Below are 27,987 nucleotides of genomic sequence, written 5' to 3'. Positions count from 1 at the left end.
CGTGCGGCCCTTCGTATTCCAATCAGAAGCGAGGAAAAAACTGGAAGGTCAGTTACGCAAGTTCCCGCGCGTCCTTGGATCAAACTACGAGGAAGTTCCTTTGCCCCATCGTGGAAGTATTCGCGACAGGGACTCTGGACAGTGGAATTCACCTGTTGTGGTCGGAAGTCGTTTCCCTTTTCTCCTGTAAGTGTTGCTTGCTCACTTTCCTTCTCATTTAGTACTATTAATGTACGAGCAGCTGTTTTGTGTTTAACTCGTGTACATGCAAAGTGAACACCATTCATTGTATTGTATTCGTGGATCTGGTATTTTGCATACAATGCGTTGAACACTTTCACGTCCCGCGCACTTCGAGACGAGGACGCTGCGAATGTTGAAATAAAGAATGAAGCTGTGTCAACGTTCTACTTGTTGGATAATTCAACCGTCGAAAACACAGTGTAATCTTACTTGGAGAGAAAACGAAATCTGCATTCCTAAAGACATGGTGTTAACTGTTAAGTGCGCGTCATTTAGGATGTTCGTAAATGCAACACAAGTGTGCATGACATTTCACAGAAACCACGTAATTTTTTTTGCATGATTCTTTAATTGCTTCGTGCATAACAATGTACATTGCAATTATGAATTATGTACGTTCGTATTCGATCATAGTTTTATTGCGCAGGTGATAATCCTACCGTTACATCGTAAAAATATTTATGCCCTGCAAAGCAAACTTAGTGTTCTAACTTTACAAACGTACAGGGCACGAACACCGTACCCAAGTGCAAGCATACTAGACGTCATGCCGTCAGTTTTTGAAAGTTATGCACAGCAAACTGGGAAAGTGCACCTAGAATCCTAATGTTGTCAACGGAGTCGCGAAGTCACTGCACGGATATTTGTGACTGAGAGAAAGGCTCACAAGAGATCTGATCACAACAAAAAATCACGGGACATCTAACAACCAAACGGTTGTTAGATGTCCCGTGATTTTTTGTTGTTGCGCTGGAGGTCGGGGTGTAAACATAACGGTATATTTAGATACTTAGGTGAACCTGTAACTCCATAACCATGTCACCCCACCATTTCATATCTCATACCTAACAGTGCGCCCTGGGGTTGTGGGCCACAAATCAAGAGCCAAAGTCCCTCACCCATCGTCACAACGTGTATTTGTTGCTGTTGTTCTGCATCGCCGCCTGTGTGTGACATGTAATCATTCTGTTCATCTCGAGAGACATGAACGGATGCCAAAAACAGCAATCGAGGGTTGCGATTTCATTAGAACCATTCCACTCCTCCGCCAGCTTAGGCTAATCTTCCATGGTTGCCAGGCCAAATGTGAACTCACTGTGGTATCAAATGACTTGGACCTCAAGGTCGCTAATATGATTGCTTCATGTCCCGTTCTTGGATACATTCCCTCTCGAAGTATACGTGCCTTTCACCACGTCGAAAACTAATACGTCTGTGTTGTTGGCGGTTCCTTGTAATCGCAGTTATAGCAATTATTGGGATGTGTGACATACACGATCAATATGAGGTTTCAGAATAAGGGGCGCAATTTTAGCGTACGCTATAAACGGGATGTACGGTGGATGCAGACGAAGGCAAGTGAGAGTTTCAAAAAGGGGTTTCCCCATCGGCAACCCAAAACGGAGCTCCTTAGGCTTGCGGCATCATGAAGCGGTATAGTCACACATTTTATGTATGACATTTATCTAATTTTAAAAATACTAGTTTTCTTCCAAATATTGTTGTTTAATTTATGTTACACAAAATGTAGCGTGTTTTTTCCTTCCCCCTTTTTCTGTGGCTCTCGCAAAATCTCGCGCCGCGCGAGAGCGGCGTAAGTTCACTTTGGGTGCAGACAGTACAGACACCATTTTTGAAAAGCAGCGTGCGCCCACAAAACAACAAGGATTGTGGGTTACGCATGCGCAATGAGAACCCAGAATGCTATTGGGGTCCCAGAACAGTTGGATGTGCTATTAAAAAATGCGTTAATGTGCGTAGTGTGTTAAAATCACACGCAAGAAGAATATTCATCCAAGAAACGCTGTCCACGCAGCGTATGAAGCCCAAGGTCACACTCATCTTCCTCCAGCTGCCAAAATATATCGATATTTTCCTGGTGCCCGCCTCCTTTATTTGCCCACCGGCTTTCATCTGTTCTCGGCAACACCGACATCCAGAGCGATTCTTTTTTCTTTTTTTCAGTGTAGCTTCAACACAGCTGTACCTACAGAACTCAGAACCTTAGTTGACCTTCACATTGGGACACTGTTGAGATGGAATTAAAAAAATGAAACAGGAGGTGAAAAAGCTGCAGCTGAAGTTTTCGCTCCCCTCTCCCCCCTTCTAATTCGAATTCTACGATGTAATAGATGGTTACCACAAACTATTTCGATGGAAAGCGGTGGAATCAAAAGCCAAAAAGTGACATTAGCGTAAGTGAGGTGTCCATGCCGAGTGTTCTCTGTCTTATGGTGTAATCCAGAGTGCAGGTGGCGTGTGCACCATAATGAAAAAAGCCCGAGTATGGAAATAAGTGCTGGAAGGGAACTGTCCCGCCAAATATCACTCGTTGAGCTCACGATTAATAAGAAAACTGTGTGACACAAACATAGAAGCAACAGCTGCAGTTAGAATACTAACAGGGGGGTACGAGCAAAAGTGCAGGCTCTGCTCTTCCGCAAGCACTTAAGCCGAAGATCACAAATATTCTGTTTTATAGGCAAGATAACTAGAGGTGTTTTCTAAAACAGATTATTTTCGAAAACACTTACTAGCGTGTAACAGGGGCGTTTTTGCAAATAAACACTTTTTTTTAAAATTATTTACATTCGATGTGTGCGGTTAGATCGTAACATATGCATTACGCACGTCTTCCGGATACATCGAAGGCTTCCTGCACTTCCATCGCCGGAAGACATCACGTAGAACCATTTGCTATATCGGGAGGACGACATCGTATATGCGTATGTACAATTATAACACTGGTTGCGTCACGAGAACCGTTTCAGTGTCACAGGCGACGTCATAGCGGCCGATGCCAATGTGATAAAGGCCAACGCTGAATCCGGTCTTCCATGGCCGATCGCCTTCGGAGAACGGGTGAACTTGACTTTCCCTTTCACCCTTTCCGTCTCTCCGTGAATCCCCACCTGCACGGTTTTCCAACATTATTATTCTTTCTGTCAGACGAGAGGTGCTAGTTCGAAAGGCGCGGTTATACTCTTCGTCCAGATCTGTGGAGACCTGCAGGAGGTTGCATAACATCGTTGCGGCCTTGCTTGCCCAGTAAAGTGTGAAGCCTTGTGGCTAGTGTTTCGTGAGTAGGTGGAAGGAACGCATAAGTCAGTTACTTTACAGAAATTGTGAGAAAGAGGTAAGACGCTTTTGTTTCGTTTGGTGTAGACTACTTTCTGGATATTCTGTGATGAAGGGTTCGGGATGAATCGAATTCATTTCGGGTACTGTGAGTGTTTCATTTCTTTTGTGAGACAGAACAACTTAAAGAAAAAAGAACGGAACGAAAAGGTAACATCTACTATGGTAAGGTGGTCTATGTTGAAGACAGTTGAACTATTTTGTGAATAGCAGTCAGAATAATCACCTAAATTGTACCATAATTTGTTAACTGAATCCCCAAACGTGTGAGAAATGATCCACAAATTACTGTGGTCCTAAACCGTATATTTATTTCGTACGAGCCGAAAATGACAGGCTACATATTTTCAGCAACTTGCCCCACCCTATGGATAAGTTGAGGACATAAAAAAATTAATGCCCAGTTTAAATTTTGTCTTTTGGTTGGGGCCAGCCGAAAGGTCAGCCACGAGTAATGCACATGGAAACACAGGGCAGTGACACAGAATCATAACTGCGAGGTCATATTTTATTAGCAGAAGTGAGCAAATTGGAAGTCAATGCTCGCGACAGTTGAAAAAAAAGCCCCTCTTACCTCGACCACATCTGCAAAACAGCGTCTGAGGTGTTTATAAACAGCCACGTGCAGAACGTCAACACGTTACTTCAAAACTCAGACAACGACTGTGTTCACCCTGGTGTCACAGACGAGAAAAAATTATTGCTCAGAAAATGCCACGCGAAAAACCCGAACTGTTCTCAACTTGCCCTCGTCTTCAAGTAGCCCCACTTTACCCTATACAGCATCGCAATCTACCGCAAACAGAGGCGCAATAAGGGCTGACAACACAAAAGCAGCAGTAGCAATAGTTCTGTCTTAGTTTTGCATGGACCAAGGAAACCCAAGAACACACACACATAAATGGGATGATGATGTGGTGGGTCATTCTCCGCCGTCATTCAAGCCCAAGAAGCTCCATTAGCAGTCTGCGATATTTTGGTTCCCGCTTGGAATAGAAAATATGGATGTCTCCCAGTGAAGTTTTGGATAAAACTCATGCGTTGTCCTGGTCAATCCCGTTTTCTTTTTTTTCGTTTTGGTGCAAGGAAACAGTTCCCCTCCTCAAGTTTGTGTCGTGCTCTTATTTAGCGTAATGCACGGTAAGTGACAGCCAGTAAGGAACCAGAAGAGAACAGGACGACCCGTGTCTTTGGCCTTGCTCTGCTGTCAGCGTCATGGAGTCTCATAAAACGATATTTATTTTCATTTTGTCCCGTCTTATTCAGTCTTCGTTCGTATCTTTGATACTGCTCAACCTTAACTAGACAGAAAAGTAACGTTGGTGTTGTGGATCATAATACGATTTACATATAACATCAAAACCCTGGTGTTATAGTGGGCATGAGCTCGCTAGAACACCAACGTGTTTTCCACATTCCTCATTTCCATAGACAAATTGAGAAACAAAAAGTCTGCTATTGCTGCCCGACACGGACATGAAGACATGTCTTCACACTTCATGTCGTCTTCAGTTGGTGTGATGTTCGGATAGTTGTTAGCGTGCGTCTCTCAGTTTCTCTGTCTTTCTTTCTTTCTCTCTTTTGCTGTGTTTCTCTTTGGATTTACCGTTCTGACTAACAAAGCAATGGAATTCTTTCTGCACTCGTTTATTATTTTCCAACATCTTTATTTTTATTTTGAACAATGACTCGTTTGATAGATACAGTTCGCTCTGTAGTAGGTTAATGGAATAAGGGAAGTAATGTCCGTATCGCCGCATACAAGAAGAGATTCGAAGTTGCCCTGAAACAGCTTTGTGGAGCCAAGTGAGATTTCGAAGTAAGGGTCGTCTTTCAGTCATCTTAAGTCATATTTCCCCGCTGGTGGTATATTGAATAGTTGAGGCATTTCTTTCTTCGTGGCACGTCTATTTTATCATACGTACAGATTGGGACAAAAGTTTACGGAACACGGCACTAGCACATTTCTTCATCGGAGCGAACCCGTGATAGCTATTAGGAAGAATTCGAATAAGAAACGGGTGACCAGTAATTCTACCCATCTCTCAGTATGTATGTCAGCTCCTGTTTGCTGCTAGGGTGTCACCCCAATAAAGAAGTGCGACACCCAGCTGTTCCGTAAACTTTTGTCCCAAGCTGTACCTTCCACGTATCACCGTACTCGTCAATGTTCTTGTAAACAACGTTCGGACGTTCAGTATTCTGGTGGTGGTGGCGATGGATGCCGTTGTTGGCATCACTCCGCATTCCCTATACTGCAGAGCACTCATGGCGTCAAATTGGAGCCTTCTGTCATCTGTTTTCGCCCCATTGCAGTATGACCTTGAAATGGTTCACATTCGTGATATGACGTTAGTTGTAATTGCTTAAAATGTTAACTCAAATAAATCAAAAGTCACATAACGTCAAAGGAACTGTGTTTCATTGCCCTTTCAACAACACAGTCGACTGCCATGCTTATTCTGTGCTAGATCTCGGAGTTGCATGTAACTCAAAGCTTCATACTTTAGCAGCCCTGTTTCATTGGTGCGCACCCTTCTCAATCCCGTGCGGATGTTTTTGTTTCCATGTTCATGAGTTGCAGGTCCAACGCCTGGGGCGGCCCCAGCCGCGCTTGTTCTGACAGCACTGCAGTCGTTTCGAGGGAAGCGCTGCACATGTGGCACTACTGTTATATCAGGTGTATCTCAGGTCTTCATCTGTAGAATGCCCCTCTGTTCCTCACTGCTTCCTGCTGTCCTCTCTCGATATGTCCACGTCTGTACGCACCTTATAGCCACAGTTGCTTCGCGCTGCTAACACGGAATAAAAAAAAAGTCTACAGAACGCGGTGTTTACGTTGTATTTCTCCACCCGGTCAATGTAATATCGAACCCACCTTAATATATCAATCTCTGTATTCTTTAGTTCATCGAACCTTACGTCTGAATGCGTTTGCGAAAGCATCCTGCCTTTTTATGCTCCTAACCGTTGTATGTGTGACCTAATTCTGTGTAGCTAAATGTTTATTAAATTCTGCCTGGTAAATATGACATCTCATTCACTCTCTTCACATTCTCCGAAAAGGGTTCTCTCCGTCCTCCAAGCTATTATTGTTATATCAATAGGCGTTGTATATACGAGCACTTATATATATATATACGTATATATATATGCTCGTATATACGATTCAATATACGAGGTCATCCCCATATCATCGTCATCATGTATTTCTCTCTCTCTCTCTCTCTCTCTCAATATACGAGCACTTCCCATAATCTGTTCTTGTTTTTCCTTGTATGATTTCCTACTGTTTCCTCTCGTGCTCGTATTGCGAGTTTGGTTTCGACCTTCCTTGTGTGATTTCCTATAGTGTTTCTTGACCATTGGTTTTTGTGTGTAGCTGTTGTACAACATTGTCCCTCTGACATATGTTTCCGGAAAATATTAGTAAATATAATGACCGTTGCGGACGTCCTTGGCACTAAAAATGAAAAAAAAAAAAAAAAAATTGCATAATCATTTATAGCCCCCGTTACACTTTAGTAACTCTGCTGTTATATTTCGTTTCGCGTATGGTCATGGCGTATAGACATTGTTCCGTGCTGGTGAATTAAGAAGACGGCACATTACGCATGCAAACTTGTGGGCGACCGGAAAGCAAAGCACGTTTAAACTTTTACTAATTATGCTAAAACAACTTATAACCGTTGCTGTATGAACAGTACTTATCAGTGTATAAACATTCCCGGCACATGAAATTCCACAGTATATATGGTGACGGTAGGCGGCTCTACATACCAAGTATGTTTGCTACCAAACGGGCTAGCGTACAATCATCACGTCGACCAGGCTTAGGTGGGAACCCTATATGTCCGATGTACCCTCAGCACGTTACCAAATCACCGGAGTTCTTAGATGTCCAAGTGGAGGAATTACCTCTGAACTTATATTTCGAGGAGACGTAGCACTCCTGGTTACGCCATACGTACAGCTCGCGTCATAGTTTACTTGAACACCGCTTCAGGCTGCGAAGCGCTAATAGACCTGCCCTGCCAGCGCCTAGCAGAAAACAGCGTCTTCATAACGATGGTCACCCATCTAACTGGAACGAGATGACACAAACACTCTCCGCCGTTATTTCTTCTAAGCACCACCCGGGTCCGCAGGCCGGAACGGCGTTCAAGTTAACCCTGATGCAAGCTGTACCAGCCAACAAATAGCCTTGAGGTGACCTGAGCAAGCAGAGTGTGTGACGGTCGATCTTTTTATGAAACACACAGGTGGCTACAACACCCTAATTACACTCCTAGTTGCAACACACTCCTAATTTATGAATCACACAAGTGGCTACAGCACACTCCTCCGCAGTAGAGTGGTCCTAGCTGTTCTGGTTTGGTTGGGGAGGGGGGTGCGGTTTCCAAGCACTACAGGAGTTGCTATCGAGGACTGCGGCTATACCACTGGCAAAGGACGGTATCAGCGTTGTAGAGGCGGTTAGCCCCTCACCTACGGCGTGAAATGCAGCCCGGGGCCCACTGGGGACAAGTAGAACTCAGAATCTGTGTTCGCGAAACTCCAAATGAACACGTGAAGTAAGACGAGCGTTTGAGAAAACTGCAAAGATATCTTGTGAACGCTTTTGGTATAGCGAACGCAGAGTCATATCTGATTCTACTTGGGCTTAATGAAATTCCGAAGTGGGGCAATGCAGACAAGGATTTCGATTACGCGAAGTGGCATGCCTTTTAATTCACGGTTTAGCTGTATGCCATGTCCGTGTCCACGAGGCAGTCTACAGTATAGACGATCAAGATGGTCGCAAAGGAAGATGTGTACACTACAATATTATCTAGGTAGGAAAGCCAGTTGTCACCCCAAGTCACAGAGTCCAGTGTTCGTTTCAACGTAGCCGGAACGTTTACAGACCGTATGGAACGATGTTTGACCTGGCAGAGTCATGAAGGCAGTTTTCTTCTTAAGAAAGCATTGGTTCACTGGGATATTACCAATATCCGGAATGAAGGCCGCGTAGAAGAAAATATGCTACCGTAGCTGAGGGTACAGTCGCCGACGGCATCCAGTGCATCATCAATTCTTGGGAGACGGTCCGAATCCCTCCAAGTGGTCTTATTCAGAGATCGTCATGTTGCGAAAAAGCGAATGGCTCCGTCTTTCTTTCTTAGCAACGAAGTGTACAGGAAGAATGTACGGCCTTCACGACGGGGCGATCCACTTTCTTCCACATTAATGTACGTTTAGGGCTGGGTAGAGAAGTGTTCACGCGAAAGTCAGGAGGGTTTGTATAGGCAATGTGTACTTTGTAATAAGATAAAAGCGAGTTTCGTTCGCTAGTTTTCGATAGTGGCTATAGTATGCTATATTTTGACTTCTTCATCTCCGGCGTCATGTCCTATATAATTTAGTAACATATAGAATATAAGTTTTCCATGTATGACGCTGACTCTCAACCCTTTTCTGATTGCCTCACGAGCTTTCTGAAGACACTGTCGAGCCCCCTGGAAAACTGCTGCTTCACCTGTCTTCCACAGCCGCTATAGGAGATCTCCGCCATGAGCAGAATAAAGTGGTTTGTTCCTTCCGATTGTACGGAACAGAGGAACAGTACGTTGCTTCGGGCTATTCCGGGTACTCCGTAGAGGTACTTCGCTCTCCTTTTGAGTTTTTTGACGCCCTCTGTAAAGGCGTGTCCTAGGATCTTCTTTGCTCCGCAGATGGGACACCCGAGAGACATCGGAGTGCGTGACGGTGGTTGCTTCAAGATAGCTGTGTATGGGCTCGGTTGCTGGGTGGTAGGAGGAATACCTACAGAAGTCGTTCTGGAGATAGCTTGGAAATAGTGGCTATAGTAGGTTTTTCGAACGACCTCTACAAAATGAAGTTGTCCTGGTACCTAACCGCAAATGCACTCAAGCATCGGAGTACCTATAATTGTCACGCTAATTAATTCCTGCTAATTCGGATGAGTTCCGCAAGTCAACTGACTAACCAACGCAAAAAGCAGTCACGTAACGAGATAACCATAAGTTGGGAGGTCCACCTAGGATGGTCGACCCTTTCAGACGCACCGGCGGCGCACTACCACCTACAAGATCGTTTCCTGTACAATTCTATATTGAGAAGCGTGTAATACGAAGTGCAATATACCAAGCGTTGTTTGGAAAATGGGAACAAAGAAAGACGTGCTGTATACTGAGTATCGAAGTGGAGTTCGTTCGCAGACCATATATATTGCGCTTCGTTCGTTTACTGACGGCAAATCGCTTGCCGATAGCAGACACAGTATCACCACCTTTCCCTGCCTCACCTACCATCACGGCCACCGACGTTAAACCACGTACCATGCAGTTCATCAAATGAACAGCCTATTGATGTTATAGGTATAAATGTAGACATATCGATAATTTTAGAGTTAACTGCCTTACCTCTGCGCATCTCCATGGACACTAATGCTGATCGAATTTTACTGGCAAGTATGTACTTAGTTGTTCCACACTGTCCTGCATTACGAAAAGAGAAAAAGGAAACTGACCTTCAAATCTATCGTCATGTCCTTGCACTATTGGCTCGAACTTTGTTCCCGAAAACGGCAATAGTATCAGCGTAGCAACATGAACATAGGTTGTCATTGCGCTGGACTTCTATCTTTCATAATTAAATAGTTCATCAGTCAAAATTAATGATGATAACATCCCAGGAGGTTGCTAGTGCGGCCATAAGTAGGCCCACTTGACCCTGAATATATCGCCATTTATTGTAACTGATGGTGATGGTGATATGATAAAGAAAAAATGTGGATGTGAATTTCGACGAAGTCGAACTGGCTACCCCAGTACGCTTACACACAGAAAGACAGAAAGTACAAACAGATGATGAGATGATGAGAAAACAAAGAGATGACCAGAGAAGAACAGAGATGATGATGGAGTTCACCATGTAGTTCAAAAGGTTCGACCAAGTGAGTATAAAATGTCGGAATGTGTAACTGAACCAAAAAGCATTTCCCTGCGTGACGATAAGCGGATGATAGAACGCATACTTTTATATATCATCACTGCTAGAAAACACCAGAAAGCGTTCAATGAATTCTCCATGCTGAAATGTTTCATGGTGATTCCCTGGATGCTTCAACTACAACGTGCACTCGTCGATTACGGCTCGTTTGGAGCTTTTGTTCAGCAGAACGTCATATTTTGTCCGTTTCCTTGACTGATGTGTTCGTCATACCTCCATTACCCTGATGAGGCGCTATTGAGAAACATCGACCAGGAAACGCGCAACAATGTAACCCTGACCCAGTAGAATCGCCGACCTCATAACAAGGAGCCGTGGAGATCCCTCGCCGCCCCCGTCATGGAAAGATACATTTTATGTAAAGCGTAATCAGGAAGTGTCGTGACTGTGTTGCGATCACCTACAAAGGTATACGGAATAGGAAGTCACATGCTGGGGCTAAGTACGTAAAAATATGTATATTTCCTTTTCGTTTACTGCTCCCCATTTTTTCATTGAGCCCCTTACGAACTATGTTATATAAACTATATAGCATACAAGAAACACTGCTTCGTTGTGTTGGCATGGTAACAGAAAACATGTAATTTGCTTAGGAATTATTTTCAGAACATTCCGGCATGGTTTGGTTCTGAATGACGTGCATTATCTGACGACAAACACAACACGATGAACAAGGCCTTTCTCGGGATTTTAAATGACATATGAAGCGCAAATTAGAAAAGAGTAAATACACAAAAGAGGTCATGAGCTATTATTCTGTTCTTTCCTCTTTACCATTTGTTTAACTTCTTTAAATTCTTATTGCCGATACAGGAGAGTCGTGCAAGTTATGGTGCTGTGCATTCAATACTTTGTAAAAGCAAAAACTGACAAAGCCCAATCAGAATACGCGGCCAGTCTTGCAATTTCGAACCTCTGTTCAGACTCCAAAGTGTCCCCCGAGCGGCAGAGACTCGTATGGTCATTGCTGAGGCGAGGGAACCCCCGCTTGAAGTTCTTCGCTACGGGGAGACGTGCCGGCAGTACATCCGCCTTCTAGCTCACCATCGGCCGCATCAGCTAGTTATGAAGATCCGGAAATGCAAGCACTGCAGCGTACATCCATGTGTCTCTCAACCGAAGACAAGTGTACTTGACCTTGTGGTCACACCCACAGCTACCAGCACTCCTCCTTGGACTTTTCCTGCACCCGGCATCTCCCTGTCGGTGCCTGGGCTAACAAGGAAGAAAGGCGACGTTGCAGCATGCGTGACGATGCTCCGATGATCGACTTGATAGCCGTGACCTGCGGACTCCAACTGAGCTTGTTGTCAATGGTGACGCCCAAGAAGCGATGGGTCTTGACATGAGGGATGGTGTGGCCGCGAAATTTGATCTCGATTTTTCTGCGGCGTCTTCCGTTGATGATCATGGCTTTGGATTTTTCCGTCGAGATGGACAGCCCAGCGTTTTCGAGGTAGTCCGCTGTCGCCTCTAGAGCAGCCTCCATTTGGGTTTTCATTTGTCCCATTTTACAGCCAATGCACCAGAGGGCTATATCATCAGCATACATTGATAGAAACATGTTGTAACAGAAGGAGGCAAGCGAGCTAGTGTGCAGATGTAGCAGGTAACATTTTCCTTGAGCTTGAGGAAGGTCAAGGACGAACAGCAACAAGACAGGACGAGGCTCAGACCAGCAATAACAATTTTTAATGATCCAAGTACTAGACGGGAAGAAGTATGTCACAAAGCGAAGGGGCCAAAGTCACAGAAGGCTGACAGTGACACCAGATGACCTTACGTCGACGGCAACGATGTTCTTTGACACGTTGATTCGTATTTCGGTGACCTCACCGGGTGCTTCAGACTCGAGGTATTCTTCCAGTTTCGCAAGTCGCAGGGAATTGACACTAACTCCCTTGCCAAAGGGACGGAAGAGAACGGTGCGGTGGGCTATTTCTTGGGGCGAAAAGCGACGAGCACTTTTCACCGTTTCGTCGTTAGAGGTTAAGACCTCTGGGAACGAGACGCCGCACTCTGAGCCAATAGTGCATGTAATAGGAGGAGAATCACGTGGAATGCCTTGTTTTGGAAGCAGACGACGACGACGACGCGTTGATGATGGAGAAGACTCGCGCTTCTCGCTCAACGCACGAATAATATGAAATTGGGTTACTGTTCGTGATAGAGCACCGCAGTTTATTCACGGGCATTTTGCTGACGACCTACACGTAATTAGAATCAGTGGGCAGAATCAGTCGCGACATTAAATTACCAGAGAATGAGCTGTCAGGACAGTTCACAAGTGGAGAAATGTAAGCTTCAGGCAGACCTTTGTGTATTGTTTGACATGTATGATAGTGGAGAATTGTCTCTGTGGCGAAGTGGTTTCAATAAAGATGTTTCATTTGATCCAAACCAGTTGTCGCCCGATCTAAACACCGGCGCCAACCGTGGTTGCGTTTATATATGAGCCACGCGAAGTAACTTGCAGCCGTCTTGACAGCTCTCGCTCCGCTTAACGACAGTATGATCCGCCATATCGACAGGGTGGAGGCTGTCGTTCCCGTGAGCGAGACCGTCGCTTACGGGCGACGCGTTTGGAGCGCAGGGGATACCAAGTTCTCATCGCTGGCGTTACGTTGCGTCACATACCACGTGTTCCCGCTCCCGAACGACACGCTCGCGCTACCGACATAGATCGGAGTAGGGCCCCAGGGCGGATAGCGCTCATCTCACGTCAGGGGGCCACGTGCTTTGGAGCGATGGAGATGATTGGAGTAGGTGCCGACCTGCTGGTCAGATCAACTGCTTTGCGGCCCAGGTAAGCCTCCGTCGGCGAAGGTCATGCTCTCCTGAGGCGCACGGTTTCAGTTTCAGTTTCGTTTTGCATAGCAAAATTCGGCGACAGATATTTCAAAAGTACGTGCTCGTTTCAGGATTCTTACAAAATAGAATGGCTTTCAACGAGGGTTGTCTCCCATAATATGCTCACTTTTTCCCGAAAGACCCTAATGAAAGAGTTACTTAATAAAGTTTAGGTAATTAGTCTTCTAGTAGTTTGATACTCTCTTCGAGAGGCTGTTCGCTAGCCGTATACATCAACTACAAAAACGACATCCATGCTGCTCTCATAGGTTTTTTAAAGATATATGTTGCGGATAAAAAAACACCCTGTATTGTACAACCTGGATTGTATCGTCACGCTCCAACATTCAACGAGGACATGGTGCGTCCGCCACCAGCCCTCTCTGCTCAGTCTACACCATCTACTTCTTCCGCCGCGATTGTCACGCGGGAACAACAAACGCGTCAGAACACAAGGAATCGTTCACGGCCAACGTATGCTGATGTCGCAAAAACCGGCAGAGAAACGCGAAATGAACCTAGATCCTCCGAAAAGACCGGAACCTCGGCCTCAGCTGGACCTTCCACGACAACTGCTACGCCATCGCGTCCTATACCAAGCCCAAGGGACACGGCTAACCTGAACCTGTTCCGTAGGCCCTACTCAGAGTCTTCAGCTCCTGTCGCACTCCCGCAAAGCAATGACTCGCAAGGAACCTTCCTGTACCTCCTGTGCAACATGTTCTTCATTGCCCCCCGTGCTATCATCGCAGCGTCTCCAGCTTCTCGAGCACTTCCTGAGGTACATGCGTTTCTGGCCATGGAGTCTGTATTGAAGAGATCTACTTCCTTTGGGAACTCAACGTGCTGCACACATTGTCTACGATTGCGCAATCGAACGCCAGGGGCCTGTGCAGCAAGATGAGTGACCTACGTGACCTCCTGTACAGGTACCTGTTTCCAGTTCTAGTGATCAGTGAAGCAAAAGTACCGGCAACTTTTCGTGTTTCACGCTACGTTACATACAATTCCCATCGTCCTGCTGGCCTGAGCCCCGCCATGCTTTGTGTAAGGCAACACTCCTCCGGAATTCACAAACGGACACTTGTGAGTTTGTGCAGTGCAAGGTGCGGTTCAGCAGCACTATGACAGTGACTGTTGTCAGCGTTTACTTACCTCCAGCCACCACAATTCCTGAAAACATGCTGCGAGAGATATTCTCCGGACTTTCTGCACCTCTCATAGTGTGCGGCGACTTCAATGCGCATAACGTCATATGGGGTAGCGCCAGAACTGACAACAGGGGCAGAATGCTGTCGAACATCATCGAAGATCTAGAGCTGTGCATACTGAACGAAGGGTCATCAACTTTCATTCGTAATTCCTCAAGCTCATGCCTGGATCTAACGATTTGCTCTCCAGACATTCTGAATGATCTTACATGGTCAGTGGACGTGGAGACGAGAGGGAGCGACCACCTTCCCATACTAATATCACACTCTGGACTAGGGACTAGTGCTCAGAGGCCGAGAAAATATGTTTCTCTTACGAATTGGAAGGAATATAGATCGCTAATTAAGGATATACCTACATCAGCGTCGAATGCTGAGAGCTCTGCTCAGTCCATCCGCAGCTGTTATGACCGAACCACAACGAGGGCTGCCGTTCCGCTGCCGTTCCGATGCTTATCGCACCATTCCGCGCTCCTTGGGTGGCATGAGATGAGGCAGTTCCTGTAAGTCTCTCCTGAGGCTTCACAGATCTCTGGTGAGGCATACGGTGCTCTATTCTCTTCCCGTTCTCCATGGGCTCTCGGCTGCAGCGGAACTCAAGCTGCAGAGAACACTAGCCAGAAGCCTGCGTACAGTACTGGGCCTACCTTGAGCAGCTTCAGACAGTTGCACATTGGTGGAAGGAAATGAACCACCTGTACAAGCCCTGAGGGTGCAAGAGGCACTGCGCCATTACCTGCGCCTGCTGACTCGGCATGAAAAACATCCATTAGTCCGGAAGCTTAGCGACAGGTGCCACTCTAAGTTTCACTCGCTCGTCGCCGAACACGCCGACCAGCTACCCACAAACTTTCAACCGCCTGCACCCCCAATGGTTGCACCATGGATGTTACGGGACCCATCTGTATCCCTGACTGTGCCTAAATGTCCAAGTAAACATATCGTCAATGCGGATGTCATTAAACAGCGAGTCCTGGAGATGATGGCAGAGCTCCACAACGGCCACTGTCATGTCTACACGGACGGATCATGTACATCGGATTCTTCTTCGTCCGCCTTTGTGGTACCCGAGAGAGGCGTTGAAAGGCGTTATCGCCTATCACACATGTCATCGTCTGCTGCCGTAGAGATTCACGCCATTACCCAAGCTCTTCGATACATCAAGACAACAAATTGCAATCGTTGGGTAGTGTACTGCGACAGCAAAGTCGCTCTATCTGCGCTACGCAGCCGCGACCCATTCTCATCGTGCGCTTCGATGGTGTATGACGCCCTTCTTGTTCACGACGCTGTTGTCCGGGACGGTCACGAGGAAGGTTCCAGTGGGTACCCAGCCACTGCGGTATCCCTGGTAATGAGAAGGCTGACTGTCTCGCTACAGAGGCACACAGTATGCATCGATGTCGTCCTATTCCATTCACAGCGCACGACGCCCGCCGACTACCACACAGCGTCACGTACGACGTTTCTCGTCGACTGTGATTTGCAGACAGTAGCCGTAACCTGAATGTTCTACGACAGATGGACCCCAACCTAAGATTTTTTATGGCTGGCGGCGTACCCTGAGCTGCTGAGACACTTATTCACCGTCTTCGAGCTGGCGTCCCGTTCTGCCGTTCTCTGCTGCACAGGATGGGTCTTGTTGAGTCTCCGTTGTGCCCCGAGTGTGATGTGGTGGATGACAATGGTCACGTCTTGCTAGAGTGCCGCCACTTCAGATCAGAGAGACAGTCACTCCTTGCCGGCATTTTACGCATGACAAATCACCCTAGTGGAGCTGACTCATTTATTGGGTCCTTGGGATACTCCGCGAAATCAAAGGAAGGCAATCCGTCTGCTGGTAGCCTTCTTGAGTGAGACTGGTCTCACAACTGTATTGTGAACATTAAGTGCGAACTCCATTTTAGTGTGAACTGCTGACACCTAATTTTGTAGATCTGCAGTGTGCTATATTGTTTTCCCGTTCTATTGATTGAGTGCGTATGAGTATTTGAGGCATCCCGCTGTGATTGCTGTGAGTATTATGAATCAGAGTGTGTAACAGCTATACAGCTCTTGCAATGCAGCAGGTAGCGCCCATGGTGGGTTGCTGATAGCTCCAAGGTTTACTTTATTTTACTAATTTACTAACTAACTAACTAACTAACTAACTAACTAACTAACTAACTAACTGACTATCAACAGATAAGATTCTGAGACGCGTACGCTGCCATTGCTTCCGGTAGGTAGGTTGGTGCTCGGTATTGTGCTATGGCGATTTCGGGTGATGCACCTGGTAATCCGAGCGAGAGCGCCCAGGTCGAGTGCATGTTCTACACGGGAGTCGCTCTGGGGCAATCACCCGAATTTGTCGGACACCCTACCTCTCTTCTACGAGGGTCGCTGCTTGCTACGCATTGTGCGTTCGTCGTGTTCGTGAACTTCCGGCAGCGTCGTCGGCGTCGTCGCGCACTTTCACCTGACCACAAGCATAGCTTGCGAGAAGCAGGTCACATCATCCTCTTTGTCATTCGCATTATCGGTGTCAATTGAACTTTCATCGCTACTACTTTCGTAAAGATCCATGCCGTCAATGGTGAACGCAACACACACACACACATACATTGGATGGTAATGGGCTGGGCGATTCACCGCAACAAAGAAACAGATGACCAGGGATTTCCCTACACCCCCCACGGGGGGTGGGGTGTACACCCCCTGCATTTTTGCAACCCCCCCCTCTGAAATTTCTCAGGTGACCCCACCCAGCTTGGCCTTCAACACGTTCTGGTAGAGAGTTCGGCGAAGCGAATTACATCCTGTAGTGTCAAACTTGGGCTGTAGGACCACAGTCATGCAGATGATCGTACCATGCATTTGTCCAAAATCATTTGGAAGTGACTATTCAATGAATGTATTGCGCGCATATACGAGCAAAAATGCGTGCGGGCACGCAAACACAATGTGGATCATCAAGAACCATTTGCGATTTGATTATTTATTTATTTATTTATTTACCTCAAATGCCCGAGGGCTTTACATGAGGGGTGGGAAAGTAAACCAACACATAATTACATAAAAGAAGCACCACATTACACAAATATTAAGAATCGCACTGAAGAAAAAGCCCACACAATTGCTACCGGAACTGCCCGCTCTCTGACAGGTTCACAATGTGATCTGGAAGGGCGTTCCAATCTCTGATTGCGGTGGGAATGCACGAATGGAAATGAGGACCAGAACGTGAAGCTACCTGCCTGATTTTCTTCGTGTGGTCTCTGCGTTCGGAAACGTAGTCCAGAGAAGGGAGTAGTTTGTAGCGAAGAGTGGGATGGTAGTATATTTTATGAAGTAAACATAACCTAGATATTCTACGTGTTATGGAGAGAAGAGGAATGTTAAAGTAGCCCTTCAGACTGGAGACGCTAACCTCTCGTGAGTAGTATGAAGAGATGAAGCGCACAGCTCTGTTCTGAATGGACTCTAGTGAAGTGATTAGGTAATGTAGGTGGGGACTCCAAATGGAAGAAGCATATTCAACCTTCGATCTAACAAAAGTTTCAAAAGCCTTCTGGCGTATATGGGAAGGGCAAAGGCGAAGGTTATGCTTTAGGTAACCCAGTGTTTTGTAGGCTTCGGAGGTTATGTTATGTACATGGGCTGACCATTTCATGTCTGATGTAAAAGTTACGCCTAAATTCTTGTACGAACGACTAAAGACAAGCAGCTCATCACCTATTTTGTAATCTTCAAGCTTACGGGAAAATTGTATTACCTTGCACTTGGAGCTGTTAAGCTGCATCTGCCATGCGGAGCACCACGCGGGAATATTATGCAGGTCCGACTGGAGTGCCACCTGGTCTTGCGTGTCAGATATTGTTCGGTATATAACACAGTCATCCGCGAAAAGTCTTATTGGTGAGCTGGTTACAAAGGGTAGATCATTAATGTAGAGAAGAAAGAAAGGGGTCCAAGCACAGTACCCTGTGACACACCAGAAGTGACCTCCTGCAACGGTGAGGATGAACCTCCCACTGTGCAGAATTGAACCCGAGAGGTTAGAAAAAATGGAATCCAGTTAATTAAGGTTGGATGGATTCCGTAGCGCGATAGTTTGTAAAGTAGGCGGTTACGCAGTACACGGTCGAAAGCCTTTGAAAAGTCGAGAAAAACTACATAAATTTGAAGGTTAGAATCCATGACAGAGTGAAGGTCGTTAGTAAATCCGGCGAGCTGGGTTTCGCAAGAAAGTCCTTTCTTGAAGCCATGTTGCTCAGGTGACAGCAAGTTATTGGATTCGAGATATGACATAACGTTAGAGAATATGACGTGCTCAAGTATTTTGGATGGCACTGATGTGAGCGACACTGGGTGGTAGTTTTGAACTTCGTGACGGGAACCTGACTTGAAGATAGGTATAACTTGTCCTACCCTCCAGTCAGCCGGCACGTATCCGATGCTTAAGGACTGGGCAAACATTTGTGACAGTATGACTGCGACCGGTTCCTTAATATTTTTAAGCACCTTTGAGTTCATGCCGTCTGTCCCTGCGGATGATGAGAGCTTCATGTTTTCAATTATCTTAATGATACCGTTAGTGGATATCCAAAAAAATTTCCATTCGGCATTTTCATGAAGGACATCGATGGAAGAAATGGTAGTGAAGTAAGATTATGCATCTTAATGTTGAAATGCCGTTCATAATGAATCTGTGTTCTAATGTGCTGTGTTCTAACTTAATAACATGTACAAATAAAACGGGAAAGCTGTGCAGAGGTGTCAACATTGTGCCACGATTCTTTCCGTGTCTAAGAAAAATTCCTTAAGTGGAACCTTCACCAGGCGTAACCCCCCCCCCCCCCCTGAAAGCTCGGCACCCCCCCAGGAGTGAATTTCTGGGGAAATCACTGCAGATGACAGGCCATGTGACAGGCAGACAGCCACAGGAGCAATACGCATGCTCGCCGTCGAGAGCGGAAGAAGAGAGTTGAGGACGGTTTTGGCTCGGCCTCTCGCAGCAAAATCCAAAAAAGTGCTCTTGGGGCGAGCGAACTGCTCCGTAGTGCATCATCCGAACACGCGGCTCTTGCTCTGACCGCACCACCCGAATATACCGCACGGGTTCAGGGCAGAAAAAAGTGCCCCAAATGCATCACCCGAAATCGCCATTAGTTTTATCACCTTCACGTATGGCAGGCGAAAATGGTGTATGTGTGTGTTTCCATCTTCTTTCTTTTTTTTCGGGAGGCAGTTTGTTAATAGGAGTAGCCGAATTCGTCATGTGACGAATTAATAGGAGTAGCCGAATTCGTCCTGTGACGAATTCAATCTCTCCCTTTTACTTTTCCCCCAACATTAACTTCAAGTTCACAAAAGTAAATTTCGCCACCACAAAATGCGTCGTATCCCGCGAAAAAAAGAAGAAGAAGAATGAAAGTAATGCCGCTATCTTTTCGTCCTTTGAGCATTGCTCAAATCTGTCATGTTACATCACCTCCGTATCTGTGGATAGCGCAACACTTAAATCTACACTTGTCTCTTTCTTGCGTTATCGACACAAGAACTGTGCCAGCGGTTATCGGGGACGATTGATGTCCCAGTGTGCACAATGTTCGAGCTCCTGATGTCATCCTTTCCGCCGAGTTTTCGCGAAAAGGCTGGCAGTGTGTCGTAGTTATGGCTGTGATCAAACAGTGCACGGGGTTTAATGGCTTCCATCCGTCGAAGCTGGTGATATGGCGGGCTACTGGTGATAGGATTCAAACCCGATGTTGTGGTTTCAGGTAAAAAACCGCTGGAAAAAGAAGTCATGGAGATCAAGTTTCCCCGAGCTTACTGGCTGCCGTGGGTGTTCGTGATAACTATCGTGACGTCTGTGTTGACACTATACGCGTGGAGTGTGTTGCTCAAAGATGTTCCTGCTTTTCTTCCATACGTCAGGTAAGTACTGATGGTACTGTTATAATACTGCTTACGCGCGCATTATACTCCTTAGGCTCGTTATACTCCTTAAGCGGCGTAAAAAATCAAGTAATGCAGGCTCATTTTTGTTAGGCAAACTTGCTCACAATATTCCCAAGCAAACCACAGGGATTGTCATTGTCCGTCATGTCCATCATGCGCCGGTGAAATATTTAGCCAAATTATTTTATTCAATTCCACGCATTGGCTACCTCATGATTCACTGTACGTGTGTAATTAGTCATTAGTCGTGGCGTAGCCCACCTCTGTGAGGCCGACGACGAAAACCCTGTCACCGCCGCCACCACCACCGTGATTAGCCATGTTACTACATTGTTATGTTACTATAGCCCGCCATACTGCATGTAGTACTACATGCTGCAACAACAAGGTTATGAACTTCATCAACAGGAGCGTTCTTAGTTCGTAGGCGCAGAAATGAAGTACACTTTGATGTATGTTTTATTTATGATAGTTTATACGTAACCTCTTCTTCTTCTTCTTCTTCTTCTTCTACCAATGAGATAATGGATCGGTCGGTGGATTCGAAAGATTCGATTCGCCGTTTTGGGCACTAGGATTCGGATTCCCGAATCTCGAATCCCTGCCTAGGATTCCTTGATTCGCGGATTCGGTTGGCACATCTACTTTGTACGTACCCCGAGTAGGAGTTGGGTGTATTAGGTTAACTACTCGTGGCGTGTACAGCACCTGGAGATACCCAGTTACTCACCAAAACGAAACAAAAAAGGTGACACTGAACTTTTCAGGCACATAGGAGCTGCATGAAAAATCAGGTCTTTTTATTTTGGGCAAACAAATCCGTGACCAAGCTGCGCCTTCTTCGCCGCTTTATCCTATCATATCCTGTAACATGCACCAGCAGACTGCACGAGTGCGGTTCGTCAGGCTCTGCTTTTCTTGGTTGATACGTGGTGAACGCTGGAGTAGTTTCGGACGATAGCCATACCTGCGGTCAGGCGCCCATCTTTGGCGTGACAAGTTAGTAGCCAGATGACCGACAATTTTAATCCACTTCAGAAACTTCAAGATTCAAGAAGTTCGTTCGTAAATTAAAACTCACTAGTCAAATTGTAACTTTGAGGGAGGCCAGTAGCATTTTGAAATAGAGATAAAAATTAATACGGCCTTCCGGGCAAAACTGAGGCAACAGAATTGGGCACAGTCTTCAAACAAGGATTGTCCCCCAATTCTGCTACCAGTGTTGCTGCCTTCAAATAAGGCCTGTTTGCTACTGCATTTGAGAATATAGGGTGTTTTAAAGGACGGGATTTTCCAGTCGAGAAAAATAACGCTGGCACGGAAAACGTCGAAACTTTAGCAGGCCATGTATCGCCGCTAGAAAATCGTGTCGAGGACATTCTCCATACGTGTATTTTTCAGACTCATATGAAGAGTTAGAAGCCGCCTTGTGCCTTACGGGGACAAAATCAACCTACACATCGAGAAAGAGATAGTTAATGCAGTTCTAAAACCCCACAGCACGAACGCGAGCCAATCCAAATCTATCAGCAAGAACGCCATTTAATTCAAATCCAAATCTTTGACCAAAACGTGATTCAATCCAAATTCATAAGGAAAACTGTGATTCAATACAAATTCAAATCCATGAGCAACAATGTGATTCAACCAAATCTAAATTCCTGAGCAAAAGTGTGATTCAATCTAAATCCTGCTCATAATGAAGCCGCCAATCAAATCCAAATAAAAAATGACATCCTCTTTTGTGCATTTAAATCAAACCCGAGATTTCACAACCCCAAACCGCATTGAGTAGGCTGACCGCACCTTCCCCAAACATCACCCCCTCCCTCTCTTCTAATGTCATTTCTCTTTGTTATTCCTTAGTGACGCCGGTGGCCACGCACCTCAGAGCGCACTTTTCGGGTTGGCTCTTCTTGTATGCGGTTTCTGTGGTAAGTTCTGGTTACAATCATGGGTTTGCATCCCTCAATAAGTACTTGAAGGGAAAAGGCTCGTGTGAAAGTGAGTTGAATGGAACCTATTTCCTCTGGTTCTGCTGCAGAGACGCGAATATCGACAAGCCCCCCCCCCCCCCCTCGATAACAAAAATTACGTTATCAATGTCTCTCTTTGACACCCAAAGTGTTACGACCCCGGGTGGCCATTATAGCCATTTTCAACATAAACATTCGCTCTTCGAAGGTCCATTCTCTCCATCTAGGATCTCTACAAAGAAGCGAGACGTTATTTCCAAATGCAACCGGTGGTCTCTCAAAATAAATGGAGTTTTTTCCTGTCGGTTGGTATGAAAAAAAATGAAAATCTGCCTGGGTGGATAAGCTGGTAAAGTGTTGCCTTTCTGACCCCGAGGTTACGGTTCCAAATCTTGCTAATGGCGGAGGCGATTCAGTACACGGTACAAATTGTTCGCAAACGTCGTCCTCCACGTGGAAAGTTGGTGAACGGGGTGACGTCTGGTTAGGTTTCACCTCACCCTTGCTTTGGGAAATTAACATGAGGACTGATAACTGTAGCGTTGGTCATGATCGTAGATGCAGCCAACGAGAAACCAACAGCTATTTTGAATGCGGCATTGCTTGCACGTTCTGGAACTTAGCTCTATGTTGTACACACAACTCATGCCCACAAGATCTGCTGCCATCAATCACAAGGAAACATTCAAACTGTGTGAATGTCACCCACTTAACTTCAATGGGCAGCAGATCATCTTTGGGGCAATCATCTTGCTGAAGATCTTGGACGAAACTTAATTTTCAAATGGTTAGTTGCCTGTAACTGGTCACTACCGAAACACACACGCAATGGAAATCGAAATGCAATTTCTACTTCAGTTGACGCTTCTCACTTCCCGGAAGTCCTATGTTAATTGTAAAGTTTCGCTTTCGTTTCGAATACCGATAAAGAAGCCTGTATGCATAGTATTTCATAATTCGTAATATTCTATTATGATTTCTATAATTTCTGTTAAAATTTCCACTTTCTCCATGCTGCCGTTTCTACACCTTTTACACGCTGTTTTCAGTGAACTGAAAGTTGCAATTCTAGTATATTTCATGTTTAATTACTCTTTCACCCTTTGGGACAGCTATGACATCATTCCTGATACGCTACGTCTCCGTGAAAGCTGTAAACAGCGAGAAACCACGAGGAGTAATCACACTAATGAACTATGTGTCCCTCTTCAACGCTGGATTGACCTGCTTGGGCATGGCCATGGTCGGCACGAACCCAGTCAGCCACTTAAGACGAGACGGGTCCTGGGTGAGTGACATATCAGCTATAAAGGGTACTGAAATGGCAACCATGCCGAGTAGAGGAAGGACGCTCAGCAGAAAGCACGACGCGCTCGGATATGACAGCGAAAGCATCGTGGTACAAGTGACCCTTTTGAGAAAGTTGGCGAGAAGTTTTGTGCTACCATGTGATCGTCCAGTTTCCAGAATCTCAAGTCGTACCCGTCAACTATGTAGTAGTACGGGAGCAATGTTCCTTTGGTGCCACATCATCTGGTATTGGAGCATACTGTGTACGCACACATTCTTGATTTACATTTGTGTATTAAGATGAGGTGGATGAGTCACGCAGGCCCATCGCTAGTACGACGAGGTACGGCAAGATCAGGAGCGCGTGGGTGCCCGCTAGGTGCCATGTCAGTGCGCTGCTTCTTTGCTTTCATACTATGTAGCAGTAACGGTTCATACCGTCTGAGACGTCAGCACAGGCACCATCTATGATATCTGAGAACTGGTTTCGAATCGCCATATGCACGTATATACAGTCGCAATTGCGGACCTGAGGTGTGGGAGGCTCTGAACTCCTCCATCTTTTTCTGTAATAAAGTTGACCATAAAGACAACATAGATTTGTGAATGGGGATTTTTGCTTCTTAGCTATATGCTGCTACTCATAATATTTTCTAAGGAATCACTTCGGTTCTGAAGGAAAGGTTGGTCCGAACTTGGAGCTTTCTCAAAGGGGGAAAAAAAGAAGGCGAATAAGTGAAAGAAAGGGAACAACAGGGCGGAATCGGGTTTAACCCGAAAACGTCAGACCCTACACATATTACAGGTTTCATAAAGAATTCTCCTGCCAGACTCGGTTGCATGTAAACAAATGAATTATTTCCGGAGAACTTCGTTGAAAACTCCACTTCAAAACAGTGCCGCATGGTTGCCAAACGACGTTACACATGCTCGCTAAATTCAGCAACGCAAAAGCTTCTGCGCACGCGTCTTCGCTCGAAAAATGTTCCTGGCTGATGTAACAGCGTACGCAGTATTAAGTTAGATTCTGTGGAATAAATATGGTCGTACGATTGGTCATCTAGAAACTATTACGCGTACGGGCAACAAACGTTGTCTCGGTTAGGCGTGTTGAACATTACACCGATCCCGAAACTATTTGCCATCCGTGAAAACGGGAGATATTGTTTTAGGGTCGGACTTCTAGAGGGGAACTGACAAGGCCAGAACGGGGCGCCTGGCCACCCAAATATGTCACAAAGTACACGCCAGCACAAAAGCACAGAGCCAGATGAAAAAATGCGCCCTGCACGCTGGTCGCCGACAACTACACTTCAGTTCAGCCGACAGTTTCGCTACAGATAAATGTCACCAGAGTCCGCAGTGTAATGCTCCCAGCGGCTATGCAGTAAAAAAAAAAAAAAAAAAAAGGAGCACCGAGGGCCACAAGAAATAACAATATCGTAATCACAAAATTGTGAGAAAGGAAAAGCAGGACATGTGGATAGCAGAGACCAATACAAGCGCGATTAAAGCGCGAGTCCCGCATATGGCTTTCTTCAGCACTGAACTATACCCGCATTATGTAAACGCTAATAAAGTATAAATAAACAAAGCGCCCTAATATGATTGGATTTCAAAACCTAGCTGAAAAACCATTTTGCTCGCTCGAGCATGGTACCGACAGAGGCGACTGTGTTCTGTGCCCTGTAACAGTCCGTTTGACGCGATTCCACAAATTATTTTGCTACAAATACGTGTGTGCTATAAACAAGTGTGTGAGTAATAATAACGTTATTGTGCATACCAACGTTTCAGAGACTGCCAGTGCTTCTCCCTCATCTACTTGGAGCCGGAATCCTATTCGTGAACGCCTCTTCATACTTCCTCATCCAAACGTGTTTCGTGTGGATGTTGGGCCACGACAAAAAGAGAGTCTACCTCGGATATGCGCGAGCTGCTTCGAGTCTAATCAGCCTAGCAGGCTCCATTCCACGTATCCTTTATTTCTCTCGTTCTTTAATGTAATCATTTCATATCGCTCGAGCTTTTTTTGTACCAACCTACCAGAAAAAGCGTTCCAAGCAAACTTCAAATTATGTTCCTCAACAATACACCAGTTGTTGTGTTCGCACCTTACAACGACCTGGAAGACCTGCGGCCTGTTCCCGAACACGGTACATTGGTGAGTCCGACTGCTGTGAACTCAGATATCCACACAAAGCAAGTCTGAAAGAATGGAATGGTAGACTTTGTTCAACTAACAATGTCGTGATCACGAATTTTGGTTTTCTTAAAACAAGTTAGCAACTTGGGTGCATAGCAGGAACATTGTATTCAACAAGCTGCTATGTGGGAAGCTTCCGCCATAAAACATACATCGCGACCGGTAAAGGAGACGAAGTCTGCTATTCATACCTTATCGAAGGCGCGCTTGGTTTTGTCAAATATGCCGCAGAAGGAATCTACTGCGAAAAAAAAACAGAACACTAGCATTGAGTTGATGGACTGTCCGCAAGAAGCCTCCGCCACATAACACGTAGGGGGCAGAAAAACCAACTTTACAGGCGAACTTTACGCTCGTGGAAGTAACAGGCTACATCATTACACCAAAATCGATTACTAGACAGCAATATCGATAGTCAACTTTTTCACAGGGTTTATCTATTTTTAACGAGGCAGGAAATATATTCCGCTCCGCCATCATATGTCATTTATTCTACTTTCTGCAACATGTAAACAACTACTAATCCTTCATTTTTCTCTCCACAGTACAAGGGAAACAGTCCGTGGTCCGCGTTTGGTGAATGGGTCATGATCCTGGGCCTTCTCTGCAACGTTCTTACGTTAGTGCCAGACCTGAAACGTGTCCGGGTCTCACTCCACGTTGAAAATGTCGAAGATCTTCACGAGAAAGACAACACAAATGAAGTCCACGAAGTGATGAAGTTGTGACTGTGATGAAGTTGGGTGCTTTAGTGGCGTGTGACATAGAGTGATTTTAGAACAATGAAGACCAGTTGAGTGCCGTGAGTCTCAGGTAGACAGCATGTTTTCATATGGGTTTTTAAATTATTTTACGCATGTGATACTGGATTTCTTTGTATGTGTTGTGGTTCTAGCGATATCATACGAAGCATTTGGCACGGAATGTCGGAAGATTCATAGAGACAGGCGTTAGATTAATCGTTTTTCGAGGGCCCTTGGCTTTGCTTCTTGGGAACACGTACGTCAATGGCTAATTCAAGACTGGAAAATTGATCGGCCGTTTCAGTTACGGCCCAGATCATTAGTGATTGTCACACCAGACACAAACGTAGTAATTGCTCATGAAGGCAGGAGTCTTATAATTTTAGTTTGAGAAGTTACAAATAATTATTAGTGTTAGCAGAGTCTCACAGTCATGGTTTTTAGTGTGACATACACCAAACATTATGTAAGACAATGACAGTGCCTATATTTCTGTGTATACTACTACAATACTACATGTACAAGTTTCGAACCTTTGTCAGGTGTACACAGTGACATCTTTATTATCATATGTACTACCAACAAGTGCCTTGTCGACAAGTGTAGGAGACCGTCCATAATTTTAAATGCTCATTTTACTTCTTGTGTTCACCTTGTGTTCGCTGAACCATCATCACCTTTTGATGTACTTTACAATTGTACTTGTAGACATTGTAAATATACTGTAAATTAAATGTACATTCGAAGCGTTGGATACCTTTCGGTAAGTTGTAAGCGTGCTTCATCTCATTTATTTATCTGTTTACTCAGTCGTGACCACTTACTCCAATAGTTTATGGGCGGTGCACTACACACAAACACCCAGCAACATAGAATATCACGAGAGAGAAAAAAAAGATCACGGAAAAGAAGATACCAATATGCGCGAAGCGCGTCGCCTGGCAATGCACATTACTACACTTCCCAAAATATTTCTTACCTCATAAACATCACCAGAGTTGTTCAGACACAGTATGGTTCAGAGCGTGCTATATGAGACAACCAGAATTATAAGAAAGCTTGGGGTTAGAACATGAAAGCAAATGCAACTAAGAAGCTCACTACGGCATTCTTTCGTGTAAGTCTACCCTCAATTATTACTATTTCTGAGGATTAGCTTGAGGTACTTTCCCCATTCCCGATGAAGGCTGATAACATTATCAACTCCATTTGGATTGTGACATGGGGGGCATACCGTAGCTGAACGCCCGGTAGAGATCGAGCATTCAAGTTTGCGTGAAGGGAAACAGCGCAAGGTACACCTACGACCCGGAATGAGAGAGGGGAAACAAGGCCTGAATGAAGATGCGTTTTTTCGTACGGATTATCGGATG

At 45.4% G+C, this 27,987-nt stretch overlaps 1 protein-coding gene across 1 annotated transcript; it reads left to right on the top strand.

Annotated features, from left to right (window-relative positions):
• Positions 1–58: 58 nt before the first annotated feature.
• Positions 59–27,368, top strand: LOC135395240 (DNA damage-regulated autophagy modulator protein 1-like). The gene is made up of 7 exons (XM_064626479.1): positions 59–186; positions 20,219–20,375; positions 22,266–22,333; positions 23,488–23,663; positions 25,463–25,640; positions 25,765–25,829; positions 26,417–27,368. Exons 2-7 carry the CDS (start codon positions 20,245–20,247, stop codon positions 26,597–26,599), a joined length of 801 nt encoding a protein of 266 aa, XP_064482549.1. The 5' UTR covers positions 59–186; positions 20,219–20,244; the 3' UTR covers positions 26,600–27,368.
• The last annotated feature ends 619 nt before the right edge of the window (positions 27,369–27,987 follow it).

This window comes from Ornithodoros turicata, chromosome 5, assembly GCF_037126465.1.
Source record: "Ornithodoros turicata isolate Travis chromosome 5, ASM3712646v1, whole genome shotgun sequence".
NCBI lineage: Eukaryota > Metazoa > Arthropoda > Arachnida > Ixodida > Argasidae > Ornithodoros > Ornithodoros turicata.
This window is presented reverse-complemented; position numbering and strand designations above follow the sequence as displayed.